Raw genomic sequence first — 14787 nt, forward strand, 5'->3', positions numbered from 1 at the left:
AAGACTTAATCCTCATATTGGAATCTGTCCTAAAGAAAATTAGCTAGGAGGATTGAAAGAGATTTTGATGCTTTTGTAAATGGAACAAACCAAATGTATATCAATCAAGCCTTCTCATCTTTCTAAGATTGGCATCATCATTAAGGATATTTTTGTTGGGAACTCCGTTAATACTTCTATTTTTCGTCACATCTTTAGAGAGGAGAACAAATCTGCCCATACTTTTGCAGCTTTGACATTTTCTCAAGGTTGTTCTTTGATCTGGAAAGATGTTTTTCCAGATAATATTCTCCCCTCATTTGTAATGAGGCGATTAGAGAGTAGTTGTTTGTTGTGTTTGGTTTGCCTTCAAAAAAAGTCTTCTAATCTCAAAATGAAAGGATAGAGAGAAGAATGGGGGAAGATAAACTATACTATCTTCCAGGAAAAAGAACAACATTCTGTGGAGAATTAGCAATGGAAACAATGAATTTTGTTGTGGCATTTGAAACTGCGAGATGAGGGACCAGTGGACCTCAAATGTTTAGGAAACATCATTCACTTTTGATTGATGTTGATCTTTCAATGAAAAGAAGGGACGTGGAGCCTTTTTTCGTCACATTTGGTATTTCTGGCTTTAAAAGCAACTGCTTTTAAGATGGCATTGTATATGGCCTACGTATCTGTACAACAATAGTGATTTCATTTTTATGATCTTACGATGGCAAAATATTTGCTGTGGTCTCTTTACTATAACTTAAAAAGAACGCATTGTTTGGTGGAGAAAGGTGAGACCCTATATTCAAGTACATAAAATACTTCAGAAATGAAAGAATGATACTATTCAGATTTAAAATTTCAACTATTTACTCTAGAGTTTGGTAGGAAGAGCCTTTACTAAACTTACCAAACATCTTCCTGCTCATAACTCTATCCATTCTCTAAAGGAGAAATCTCTAAGTAAGTGTTTGGACCCCAACTTCACTGGGTAGAATGATGTTTGGTATTCCAATGTTAATAGTTAGTATTTCGAACTATATAACCTACAATTAGCTACTGTATTACTATTTCAAATTCCTATTTGTTATAGTATTTACTATTTCCTACCCAGACTAAAATAGCAAGCACCTCAAACATAGACTATTATAACCCAAATTAAAATTGTTTACATCTCAAAGACATACTATAATGACCCACGAACTATAATAATCAATTCAACATCTCAAACACCCCTTACTCACAGCAAGGAGCTGATGGGGAGCAACACTTGGGCTTATATAAAAGGAAAGAAAAGTGAACAAACATTTATGTAGAAACAAAAATCATCCATCAGATTCATTATACAGATGAAGAATGATTCTATAAACAGTTTTTGGGTCGTTTCTTTTGGGAAGCGGGAGCAGAATCGATTTTCTATTTTGCCATAAATTTCAATGATGTTGGAACCATTAACGATTGGGAATGCAGAGGTATTATCTTGCAAGTCATTGAGACAGCTCCTAGCCCCCCAAGTCGGTATGACAGAAAATCAAGCAGCGTGAATTATGAAAAACAAGTAAAATCTTGTACGTCATCTGGGCGTCTATGAACTGAAAATGGCCTGGATACACTAAAAATTTTTGAACTACATTACCTTTCGGGTTGATAGAACAACTGTGTGACTCAATTTGTAAAAAGAACATATATAATGAAATGAATGGCGCGAATGAATGGAAACTATTTTACAATGAATAGGCCACCTATAATAACATAACGGCCTGGATCAAAAATTGGAGTTTAGTGAATGGGATTTTGAGAACCGTATTCACACTATTCTGGTTCTCCATCCCAATGGAACTATTTGGATACGATTTTTCCTGGTCAGAATTTCCCGTGGAATATTGGCATCTTCAGGTTCAGGACAATAAAAAACTGAGAGCCTAATTAATAAACTTTCACGCTTCTGCACATGTTCCCAATTTCACAAGAAACCCTTCGGTCGAAATGTGGTTACTTCTGCCGTTTGCTTTGCTATAGTATGCATAATATCATGAAACATGAGAGTCTTGAACCACCAAAGTAATGCGCTTGGCACCATCTGTTCGAAAGCCATCTCCTTTAAATCCAATCTGGTAAGATAAATTATACACGTTATCATAGCAACAGTATCCAACAAGAACCGAGGTGAATTACTAGAGGCTGAAGGTTACCTCACTCAAACCATCAGGTGAAAACCACCTTAACAACACTCCAATACGTACCACAGCAGGAATAAGCTTGAAAAGCAATGGCGTAGTCACCTACACAATAGTTTTATTAGCAAGCTAAATTAAAATAAAGTTAGATCATTTCAAAACAACTTCTGTGATAAGAGTTCAGTGTCCCATTGGAATAGTTCAAAAAGGACCCCACATTAATAACACTTCTTATTTGATTTGCAACCTAACAGATGATTTTTTTTTTTTTAAATGGAAACTTCGATGAACTATTTCATCTGAGTTATCATATCAGTTGGGAAAGATCAGGGGGAGAAGAATAGGGAAAATTCAATCAATATTGCAGGATACACATTAGAAATTAGATTTTTATTTTTTTTTTTTTTGAGACAGTTGCAAATATAAATATAGGAATCAGCAAAATATTAGCAAATATAGCATGATGCAAAAAAATATGCAGATATTGCAAAATTTAGATACAGCTCTTGGAATCAGACTATCAATTAGACTTTTTTTTTAAAATTGAAACAATTGCTTTCCTTGAGAAAAAAAATTAAAGAAGTCTATCAGTTATATATTATATCGATGATAGGAGTCTATCGCGATAGAGTCTATCACTGATAGGAGTCTATTAGCATTAGAGTCCATCACTAATAGATTTTTTTATATTTGCACTTCTATTTAAAAATGTTGTTATACACTTAATTATTACCCCCAAAAATGTTACCTATTGCAATCCCTTTTTTTTCTCTTCTTTTTTTTTTATGAATAAACAAACTTCCATCAAGGAAAAATGAAAAAATACATAGGCAACAAAAAAAGAAAAAAAAAAAACAAAAACTGACAAAACTTTAGATATTAGGTATTTGGGGACTAAAAAAATGCAATATTAATTAACTCACCAGGCTAAGTGCAGTTGTCCCAAGCAGCAGTATATACAATTTTCCCTGAAAATTTTTCAGGAGGAAAAACATCATATTTAAAAAATACATGAAAACAATACAAAAAATTTAAAAATTTTTATGGACAAAGAGACAAGGTATTTACAATATGAGAGATTGAATGAAATTTCGAGAAATAAGACTTATTGTGTCCTTCTAAGAAAGACCCACATTCAAGACTCACACCCATATAAAAGACAACAATGAAGTCATCATCTCCATCACGTAAACATTCCAATATTCGTAAAACTAAAAACTATAAATAAACTTAATTTTGCAAAGGTTGCAATGCCAATATTGGAATGTTTGAAATCAAAACTTCAGCAATAATGGTGAATATAACAACGGACCCCCATATGAAAAATAAATGAAGAACATATCAACTTTGATTAAAGAAAAAACTCATAAATCTTAATGAGATCTCTCTTTTGTAAAATCCAACTTGCTGAGCAAACATGTTGTAAATCATCCACAATTTATAATTACGATATACCAACGAGTCAAATCTGTGTCTGATCTCACCTCCCTCTACTTCTCTCAACGAATAAAATATGACTTCAACGTGTTTAGCTACCATGTTATAAAAGATCGAAGAGAATAGTGATATGACGTATTTAACTCGAGTTTTCTGCTTTACCAACTCATTTAGCTGGTCCATGTGTTTACTACTAGTTAAAACCAATAACTTGCCTTTGCTACTAATGACTACCATGCTTAGGTTTTGCCTATTATAATATTCCATTGTACCAGATAAATTAATCCATACTCTCAAAATTTGCTGTTCTTAGAAGAAAGTCAAGTCAATTCTTATACATCGCCTAAGAGCAAGGTCACGAGCCCATTCGCCAAGCCTGCTCTATTCAGACCAGTCTCTCATAGTTACTTATGAACCTAATAGGATTAATTGATAAAGCATGCTCTACATCATTTCCCCACCCAAAGAACCAACACTGTACCTAATAGGTCCATGTGTTTACTATTAGTTAAAACCAATAAGTTGACTTCGCTACTAATGACTACAAGGCTTAGGTTTTGCCTATTATAATATTCCATTGTACCAGATAAATTAATCCACTCTCAAAATTTTGCAGCTCTTAGAAGAAAGAGTCAGTTCTTATACATCGCCTAAGAGCAAGGTCACGAGCCCATTCGCCAAGCCTGCTCTATTCAGACCAGACTCACATGGTTACTTATGAACCTAATAGGATTAATTGATAAAGTATGCTCTACATCATTTCTCCACCCAAAGAACCACCACCATCCTCTACGGTGCAGCACCCCAAGGGGAGTGGAATATGGGAGCTCCAATTCCCATAGTTGAAACAACCCGGCACCACTGAGTTACATCCCTCCCCTTCCAAGAAATAGTATAGACAAATTCTAAGACAAAACCTCCTTTATACCAATTGCAACTTGTTTCATTTGCTCATATAAGGAGATGAGTTTTCACACGTTTGTTGTTTGGGCACATAAACATGGAAAAGTAATCCACATTTGAAAACTAGCAGATAGAGTAATTCTCAATGCCAGCATACCACGTAAAACAGAAGTCAATGTGACTATTGGAAAACAAAGCAGAAACTTCTATCTCAAGTTTGGAGATAGTCAGTGTTTAAAAAGCCCTCCCGAGCGCCTGCCTATGCGATAGGCGCAGGTCTGGTTAAAAAGATGAGGCACACAAAATAAGGGGTTTAGGGTCAAGAACTTTTTTGCTTGTCCTTAAGCACCAAAAGACGAGCACTTTTCAGCTTTGAAAAACACGGGAGACATTTCTTATCAACACCAACAAATTATGAACCTTAATAAAAAAACAAGCTTACAATTCAAGCACCAACCTCGACAAGATGAAGATTAGAGGCACGGCTCAGAAGGACAAAAGCAAATTCTCCGATTTGTGCGAGTGACATCCCAACCTGTAAGATAAAACTATCTAAGGCCTCTTTCAATTTTCTAAATAAAAAAGTCATTTCATTGTGAAGAAACATATTTTTTAGAACACATCTCACCAGAAGTGAAGTCTTGTTGTTGTATCCAAATCCCTTGACAACAGTAGTAACCACTACAGTTTTTATAATGATGACCAATATTACAGCCGCAAGTAAAATATCAATGTGGTTCCATAGGAAATGAACATGAATTAGCATCCCAATGCTGGCAAGAAAAAGAGCGGCAAAGAAGTTGCGAATGGGCTCAACCTAGGGATCAAGTCAATGAGTAGAAGGTATTAAAAATTTCCATGTGAGCTGAAACAGATTCAGGCAAGTAAAATGACAATATTAAATAAATAGGTATAGTACTTGCTATAGACCCTATCAGCCCCAGAGACACACACACACATTGCATCTAGGGAGGGAGAGAGAGAGAGAGAGAGAGAGGGAGGGAGGGAGGGAGGGAGGGATGTAGGGAGGGGTGGAGGGAGGGAGAAATCCATTGCATCTGGAAAATGAGATTCATCATCGAGCTTGATGCCCAACCCAAGCTAGATCATAAGTTCTTGCAGGATTTTATACTTCTGGATCGTGAGATTTATCTACAAGCTTGATGCCCAACCCCCAAAGGATCACAAGTTTTATGCTGCAGGTTCTAATTACATCTGAAACGGATGATTTATCAGAAAGCTTGAAGTGCAACCCCCAAAAAGTATACATTCTCATTTCCTATCAGAAAATAACATATATTTCTATAGTCCGATGATTTATCAGAAAGCTTGAAGTGCAACCCCCAAAAAGTACAAATTCTCATTTCCTATCAGAAAAAAACATATATTTCTATAGTCATCGAGCCACAATATTTCTAGACCTTTTTCCATGTAAAACATGTTAGAGCATGATTTTAGACCAGAAAGCTCACTAGAGTTTCCAATTGGCTCAAAAAGTTTCACCTGTTCTCCAGCATAAAACCCACCATACTCTTCTATGATTGAAGTGAAATAATGTAAAGGACAGCGTTCTTGGAGTGTAGAAACATGCAATTAAAACTCACCGAAAAAATTCAAGTACTTGGTAGTAACTACAAAGGGAACAGAATTCAGGCTTTTAAACAAGCATGAAAAATCCATATTTACCTGTTCAAGTGTATGCTGAGCAAGATCAGTAGTTGATATCATCACGCCCGCAGCGAAGGAACCCAATTCAAGGCTTAAGCCAAGTTTATCACTGCACTGTATAGGTGGTTATATAAATGAATCAGTACTGTACCCAAAAAAAGTACTGGTAGATGCCAGATTTTACAGATAGACCATTCCCAATCCCAACAACTTTGGTCTATAATACCTTGTTCACTTTAATGGGAGGAAAAGAGGGGGGGAAAACATGTATCTGAGAGAGGAAAAAATCTACAACTAGAAAACTGAAGTTCTTCACCATATCAATGTCTACCAAATTATTGTTTCTAGAATTAAGCATTAGGAAGTGGAACTAACCCAAGCAACAAGCAAACAGAATGCAACAGCTGCCAATTGATAGAGCTCATTAGTCTGCATGGAAAAGATTTTGATCAGAACATGAAGCAATAGATGTAGCAGCCAAAGAAAATGTTCCCCTTACCTGAGATGACAGGCTAACCATAAGCTTAAGGAACCTCGGAACACATGTACGAGATAATATTGTCAAAATAATCAAAAATGTAATCAAGACCAACAACCTGGAAAGAAAGAAAATGGCTGGTAAGTATTAGTTTCAGTTGAATCATTCGAAACGCAAATTTTCCCAGTTGTCTATCGAACAACTAGAAAATTGAATGAAAAGAGTAGCCTGGATAAGTCCATACACCAATTATGCTATGTTTTCAGAATTAAGTGTCAGTATGCTGGAAAAGAAATTTTTCAAGACGCTAGATACTTGACTAATTTAACCAAGAACCTCATGAATAAAAATTCTCATACACATATGCTGTTCTTACGACTTAGTCATGGACAGAACTCCTTGAAGAACGCCAGAAGTACCACCAAGAATCGGAAGCAGTGCAAACAGCAAGCCAACAGCACAATCCTGGTGATGCACAATAAACCCAAAAAAATATCATCATCATGAGTTAGCTATTGGTATTTATTAAAATAAATAAATAAATATATATATATATATATATATATATATATATATATATAAACATGCATGCACACCTAGACTAAAACTTCTAATGCAGCAAAATATTTTGGATACCATGTAACCGACCAAACCATCACTAATTAGTAATATCATAAAGTATTGGAAGAGGAATGAGTTGTATACCTGAAGAATAAGAGTACCAATGGTCACCTGACCATGAATGGCATTGACGCTATTTCGTTCCATTAAAAATTTCAAGACCTATATCAGATAATATTGTGGAAGTACCAAATTTAATACAGATAAACCATGAAGGCTTTATTAATGATGAGAAAAGAGCACTCAATTCTATTTCTAAACAAAATATATACATACATAAATATATACTTACCTAACATTCAGTTCCTCGACAATAATTATTTAACACAAGACCAAAAACTCAATAAGTGAGGGCAAGAAGAATGAGCCAAATACTACGAAGCCATTTATGTTTTCAGAAAACAGTAAAACCTCTGAAGTCAATTACCTGTCTGCACCCTGCCTTCAAAAGCAGTTTTCTTAAAGTTTGCATTTGCTGCTGGGAATCATCACGGCATGAAGGCTTTATATAATTTTTAATCATACAAATTTTTTTTTAAAACATGGTTTAAACCCTATTTTGGTCCCTAAACTTCTAAAATGTGTATTCTAGCCCCTACTCCCTACTATTTGAGTTCTTTTATTTTAATTCTATCAAACTAATGACATAATTTCAAGTATAAGTACTAATATGTTAATAGAAGTATGAGTTCAGCCCAGATAAGTAAGATACGAACATTAAGCAAAGGGAAAGGTAGAAAAGTAACACAACAACGACCAAATTGATTTTTTTAAAAAGGTTTGGGACTAAAATAGACATTTTGAAACTTCAAGGACCAAACTAAAACAAACTTGAATGTTTAAGAACCAAATGGACATTTAAAAAGCTAAGGGATCAAATAGAATAAACTTGAGAGTTCAAGGACAAAAAAGTCTTCTTATCTAGAAAGGAAGGTTGCTAGGTTATGAGGTTGAGTGAAAATGGACGAACATATTCTGTTGCAGAATAACGTCTCGATATTCTTTTTAACTGGCTCAATGTTTTTTTTAATTGTAAGCATCTTCAAAAACTAAAATAATCCAAATGCTCCGTTAGTCACTCCACATTAATATGACTTCATCCCGCTAGCAAGAAATTACCACTGCAGTCGAAGACATAGACAAGAATGCACCCACAAATACCCCCTCTGAAGATTTACCGCCACATAGCTGCAAAAGCAAGCAATTTCACATTAGGAGAAACCATTGACAGGTTAACAATATAAACGAATGCGCTTATATGGATGTAGCAAGAAGAAAAAGGAGACTAGAATATCCCAGATACAGCATTAACCACTATACATTTACGCATAGCAGTAAACTCAAGCTTTTGTATAATCTACCAAAGTTTCAGTAATGCCAATTAAAAGAAACAGTAGGTAAGGTAAGCTAAACCAACTGCCATCAGGAAGGCCACAAAAGGGCAATTCAACCCTCTCCTTCTGTACACTGACCAGATTTACCAAGTAGAAAGACTCGAGTATAACTGCACTGAGCTTACATAAGCTATGAAGATTTTTTATTTTATTTTTAACTTGGGCCTAGAACCAACAGAACCGAAGGTTTTACAACAAATCAAACAACTTAAATTTGGGCCCTATGAGTGAAATGTCGACCGTAGAATGAGATCGGAACTCTCATCCTTTTGAAAAAAGGGGATTATCCAGGGATTTGAACTCGGTGACGAAGATTGAAATTGCTGAAATATAGTCACTCACTAAAGAGGAAATACAGCACATAAAATTTCACAAGTACTTAAGTTTCCATGAAAAGATTGTGCAAAAGCATGATTATAATTAGAAATCTGAAGAGCAACCATCTCAGAAAATGACAGTAATAGATAAAGATAGCAGAAGAAATAGATTTAAATATATGTGAGAACGAGAGAGACACACACACATGCACAGGGACGGGAAGCAATTAGGTACTAGTGTTGTCCAAAGCACTTCATCATATTTCAAGACACGCTGGAACAAGAGTGGATGTAAAATGTGTGTGCAATACAGGATTGATACTCTCAACCTACGGATCTTATGGACATTGAAAAATACTTGTTCATATTCATAGTAGAAATTTCCAAGAACATCTAATCAATGTATCTAAAATCCACAAAATGGATCCACCCAACAACCATGAATTTACAAGATTAATATAAAAATAAAAAGTACACATACACATACATACATACATACAAACATACATATGTATGTATGTTTGTATGAATTTGAAACCACGAGGCATGATGACTTTATCGTTTATCCTATACTGAAAAGCATTGGATGCAAGAATCACAATCAGAATCACAATCAGTGTTGGAATGCCTTGAATCTATTATTTGGTGCTTCGAATGACCAAATATAGGGGTCTTGCTATTAGTGAACCAAGTAAATCTGTATATTGATTCTTTATACTTTACGTTTTTTGTATTCTTTATTCGTCGATTTTGTAACAATCAAATTTTGACCTTGAAAATGAGAACATATTGGCCATACAGCAGATAAATACACGAATATATATACATAGATAGATAGATAGATATAGATAATTTTTTTAAAAAAATGCATAAATAAATAATACCGTACAGCTGGAATAAATTCTCATCAGAGTGTAAGACATACCGAAGCTGTAATTCCACACAAGCACATAAAAAGGAAAATCTGGAGCAATCCTCCAAGAACAGCCACTGCTCGAACTACACGAAGCTGGAAAAGAACAGAGAGATTATTGACAAAGTCTAAATATTTTGTAAACCAGATATTATAGAAAAAAAAATCAGGCTGACTTTTGTAGTGGAGAATTCCAAGCCCAATGCAAAAAGAAGGAAGATCACACCAAACTGAGCAACTGTCTCAACCTGAATGGATAGGCAAGCGACAGATTAACTTCTGGTGAAGCAATATAATCTATTAGGGTAATATCCAGGAATTCCAGAAGCATAAATTCTTGATAGTATCATAACTCATAAGAATCAATAATAATGCTCATGACAATTATTCATTACACCATAACTTATTAAATGAAAACACAGAGAGAAAAGAGTCAGCAGCGTAATGCTATGGTTAGTATACGAACCAAATATAATCGCTTTACAAATTTTATCAAGTACCCAAAAGCCAATAAGTGTAGCTCTTAGCTTTATCATAAAATAGAATGTAACAACAGAAAAGGATCAGGGAGAGCAATTCATAGATTTGTCAACTGAATGAGATGGACATAAATGAAACATACTTGCACCATTTCACTGACAAAGCTTAAACCTCCGGGCCCAATGAGAGATCCAGCCAACAGGTATCCAGTAAAGACCTGCAGAATTCAGAATGCCATAGCACCATTTAGAAAGAAGAAAGTTTTAGGTCTTTCAAAAGAATTTTAAGGCTAATGTCCTGAAGCTCACCCTCTCAACGAAAAGCAATTTTTTTTATAAATCAAATCATATGTTTAAAGGCTAGCCTATTAGAAATAAACTTCAAAAACTAGAATGGGTATATAAGGGGAAAAAATCAGACTCAAATATTTTCAAAACTAGTTTTAGAAAACAACGGGAAATAGTTATTCAATCATTCTTAAAATACTGAAAACGCACCCAATAAGCAAAATAACTCTTTCAAAATGCACATTCATTTCTTTAGAAAAAAATGTTCTTCAATGGAGTGAAAATCAATATACACATGCTTAAAAGATAAAATAAAATTTTCTTTCCGTTGCAAGTGCCTTTCTTCAAGAAAGTTGCATATCACGTTGGGCATTGATCCTAGGGGCTCTTCTAAGAAGCATTTGTGCATTAGACATGGCATAGGCAATAAGAATGCTATGGTACTACATTATGGCATTGGTTTTTCATTCTTTTTAGAGAGAGAGAAAGAGAGGAAGAAGAAGAATGATGATGATCAGACCGGTTGTCCTGCACATGCGAAAGCAATACCACCACAAGTTGCAGAAACAATAACAACAACTAGATCTGAAATCAATCTGCAGATAAACAATTTCACAAGATTGGATTGTAAGCCTTCATCATATTGATGCATACAAAACGATAATGGATCAAGAATAAAGACAAGACCCAATGACTAAGCGGACTGTGCATAAAACCCAACCTTAGATCCAATTGGAGCACTGGATACTTTGACTTGGGATTGGATATAATAAAGACATTGTCCTGATAAAAAAATCCAATAAAAATGAATCAACTCTATGAATAAAATTATATTTATTTGTTAGCTTTAAAGGATAAGTGTAAATGTAACAGGTATATGCATTAGGCATACCTTTCGATCAATTAATGTGGGCATGTCTTCTGCTCGATTCTCATTGTCTAAATGGAAGACGTCATGGAACTGAAATGATCTAAGGTCCAAAAACAGGGCAAAAGTACTGTTACAGTCTAATTTCGTAAATTGGAACATGTCTTCTGGCAACGATTATGGCATTCATTTCATAAACAGTTTAATTCAAACCAATGAAATATATGCTTTGTACACATGAAATAGAAGAACATACTTCTCCTCTTTTGATTCATTCTTCTTTGACTTAACTCGAGCAACAGTTTCCAAAACTGCCTGACATATGGAACCACATTCACTTCAGCTCATGAGCAAAGACCAGTAAGAGATAACATCGGGAGTACATTAGCAAACATATTTGTTATTCCAACTGCATGATAATTCGTTGACTAAAATGAGAGGGGCGCAAGAGGATGATAATTCCCCATCAGAAAACTTCATCTGACGGCTGGAATTCTGAGGAATCTAATCGTGTTCAAATGGAATTTTGAATGAGCTAAAAGGTCACATATTGGACAGAAAGAGCAGGTGGATTGCCTACTGGCTTCTATCATTAGTTTTTCTTCTATTAAAAGTCAGTAGAAAGATAAGACCGGCAGTGATAAGATAAAACGTCAACCTAACCTGCTTCTCAGCAACGCTGCTGTTGAAGCTGCCAGCATCCGCGACTGCAAGGGAAAGTGAAAATATAGATATTCTTAAGAAATTTAATGATACTATAGTTATTTTCTCAATAAGTCTATTTGGCCAAAAAGATTACGAGAATGTAATGGGATTTATTAAATTGTTAGATGATTTTTCAAGACCATAGTGCATCAAAAGCTCTTTCCAGTTCAAATCCTGCTTATTTTCCACATTTCTGGAGACCAAGGGGACATCAAAGTAGCATGCAGAATATGAGCTCCATCAAACTCCCAATACCCGACAAAATCACTAACGTAAAACAGCTCTCGAGATGAAAACACATAGCAACGAACTGAAAAACAGGTGCTATAAAAAGGGAAAAAAAATGCGCAACAAAAGCACGAACAGGAACTAACCAGAAACCGAAACAATCAAAGAAAGAAGAAAAACAGACCTCGGTATTCATTAACAAACAAAGAATTGAAAAGGCGGTATGAATTAAAGAAACAAAAATGCATTTCACTAATTCCAAAATCCTAGCCGAACGAGGGAGCTTACATACCCAAACAAACAATAAAGAAGGGAGAAGTGAAAGTCAGATCAACAAACCTTCATCAGTCTGCTCATTCTCAGTAAATTCCCTCTCGAGAGCCCGATCGATTATGTTAGCAAAACTATGGTCATCATTGGCGGATCTCGAGGAGTTAGAGTCGGCAGTAGCATTGATCTCGCCGGTCACCAACTCGGATTTAGTGACGGTTAAGAGGGAAATGGAAAGGGAAGGGAAAGTAGCGAAGCAGAGAAGGTGAAAGAAGAGAAAGAGGACAAGAATTGCAGAGGACGGTAACCTCATTGCAGAAATGACAACGAAGAGGATAAGCGGTGGCCGGCGTGGTGGCGGTGGCGGCGGCGGTGGCGGTGGCCTCCGTCTCCGAGTGGGTTAACGAGGGGAGAGGAAGGGGGGTGAAAGAAAGGTTGTTTTTATTCCTTATTGTTTATTTATAATTTTTATTTTTCAGTTAAGTGATGGCCAAGGGAGCCAGTAAGAAAAGGGAAAGTACGAAAATGCCCCTTATAATTAGAGGTAACTACTTTGGTGACGGTGGAGGAGGAAAATGCGAGATGTACTCACGTTACGCAATAGATGTGTGACTTAGTATGGTCCCTTCTATCATTATAGACTAATTTCAAATATAGCCTATGTATTTATTTTTAATATCCATAAATATCCAAATCAGCTTACACACATTTTAATTAAAGAAAATTAATTGCTAGGTAAGTTGTCACGTTAAATCCTTAACCTCTTAATCATTTATTGAGATTATATCTCGTTTTTATTATTAGGCTAACTCACTCATGATGGTTCAAATATCGTCTTATACATATTTATTGTTTTTGCATTACAAAAATAATTTTTTTCCAAAAATATAGAACTGCTAAAATAGTTTTTTTTTTCAAAAGTATCGAACTGCTGAAAGGAAATATAAACCTCACAGTTTAAGGCCAAAGGCGGAAATAAAACGCAAAATAAATAAAGAAATAAATAGAAACAAAAAACCACCCCAACACAAAAATAAATATATAGTCTATATATGTATATAAATATATATAATTTATTTTTTTCTAAAGTATATATAACTTGGTGACATATAAATCGGTTAGCAACCAAGAGTATGTTTGAATTGATTAAAAAAACTTTTTAAAAAAATCATTTTTATTTAAGCTTGTTTGATAAAAACGGTTTAAAATACACGATAAAAGTATTCCAAAAGCTATTTTGAGTTATTATCAAATATTTTAATTTTTTTAAAAAAAATTAAACATTTGAAAAGTTAAAAAAAAAATTCTAAAATATATATGGAATTCAAATTTGGTTAACTAAACAAAAATTAAACACTATTTTTAAGTATGGATTTATTTTCTCACTTTTTGTTACGTACTGTTTATGCATTTTTAGAAACAAACTAAATCATGTTTGATATTTACAAATATTAAATAGGTTACAAAAATATCAAATGTGTATTTATATGATTTAGATTTAAAATAGTTCACAGTGTACATTATCCACATAAATATTGAAGGAAGTTGCAAGTTTGTCCAAAAAAAAAAAATAGTAAAATTAGGCCCATAGTCTACGTATATAGATTTTGTAGAAAATGGCAAAATAACAAACCCAGTCTAGTTGAAATAATCTGATAACCAAAATGGCCTCCTAGTTAAAATTGCATGATTGTCATCTGATTATCGTTTGATTGCCAATGATATCAATTACTATCTTATTGTTATCTTTACTGTCTGATTACTATTTCATACTGATTGTTATCTTATACTGATTGCTAATGATATTGATTTACTAGCTAATTGTTGTTTAATTATTATTTAATATTGGTTGTTCTCTTATTGCCAATTATATCGATTGCTATTTAGTTGTTGTCTGATTACTATCTGGTATTCTTTTCAATGATACTAATTTCTTTCTTATTATTGTTTTACTACTATTGCTACTATCTGATATTACTTTCAATGATACTAATTTCTATCTTTTTATTGTTTTACTACTATCTGAGCAAATTGCCAATGATATCGGTTACTATCTGATTTCTAT

The 14787-nt window shown here is 34.3% G+C and overlaps 1 protein-coding gene across 3 annotated transcripts; it reads right to left on the bottom strand.

Moving 5' to 3' along the window:
• Nucleotides 1-1584: 1584 nt before the first annotated feature.
• Nucleotides 1585-13179, bottom strand: LOC120071351 (K(+) efflux antiporter 4). Of its 3 annotated transcripts, XM_039023577.2 has the most exons (20): nucleotides 12792-13179; nucleotides 12183-12226; nucleotides 11776-11834; nucleotides 11544-11622; nucleotides 11373-11434; nucleotides 11172-11247; nucleotides 10507-10581; nucleotides 10061-10132; nucleotides 9897-9980; nucleotides 8380-8448; nucleotides 7345-7422; nucleotides 7016-7104; nucleotides 6661-6757; nucleotides 6537-6590; nucleotides 6180-6275; nucleotides 5122-5310; nucleotides 4951-5028; nucleotides 3077-3121; nucleotides 2169-2258; nucleotides 1585-2087 (listed from the first exon to the last, which is right to left on the bottom strand). In XM_039023577.2, exons 1-20 carry the CDS (start codon nucleotides 13033-13035, stop codon nucleotides 2007-2009), a joined length of 1761 nt encoding a protein of 586 aa, XP_038879505.1. In that variant the 5' UTR covers nucleotides 13036-13179; the 3' UTR covers nucleotides 1585-2006. The 3 variants fall into 3 exon arrangements, 1 of the variants encoding a protein (XP_038879505.1); XR_005480215.2 differs by lacking the exon at nucleotides 1585-2087 and having other exon boundaries at nucleotides 4951-5041; nucleotides 12792-13175; XR_005480216.2 differs by lacking the exon at nucleotides 1585-2087 and having other exon boundaries at nucleotides 4951-5045; nucleotides 12792-13175.
• Nucleotides 13180-14787: the final 1608 nt, after the last annotated feature.

This window comes from Benincasa hispida, unplaced genomic scaffold (genome assembly GCF_027475165.1).
Source record: "Benincasa hispida cultivar pf3 unplaced genomic scaffold, pf3_genome.v1.1 HicScf45, whole genome shotgun sequence".
Taxonomy (NCBI): domain Eukaryota; kingdom Viridiplantae; phylum Streptophyta; class Magnoliopsida; order Cucurbitales; family Cucurbitaceae; genus Benincasa; species Benincasa hispida.

Coding starts and splice junctions, on each gene's coding strand:
- LOC120071351 (XM_039023577.2), bottom strand. CDS start 13,035: ATGAGGTTACCGTCCTCTGCAATTCTTGTCCTCTTTCTCTTCTTTCAC. Junction 11,835..12,182: donor GCAGCGTTGCTGAGAAGCAG/GTTAGGTTGACG, acceptor TCCATATGTCAG/GCAGTTTTGGAAACTGTTGC. Junction 7,105..7,344: donor TTGGTACTCTTATTCTTCAG/GTATACAACTCA, acceptor GTGCATCACCAG/GATTGTGCTGTTGGCTTGCT.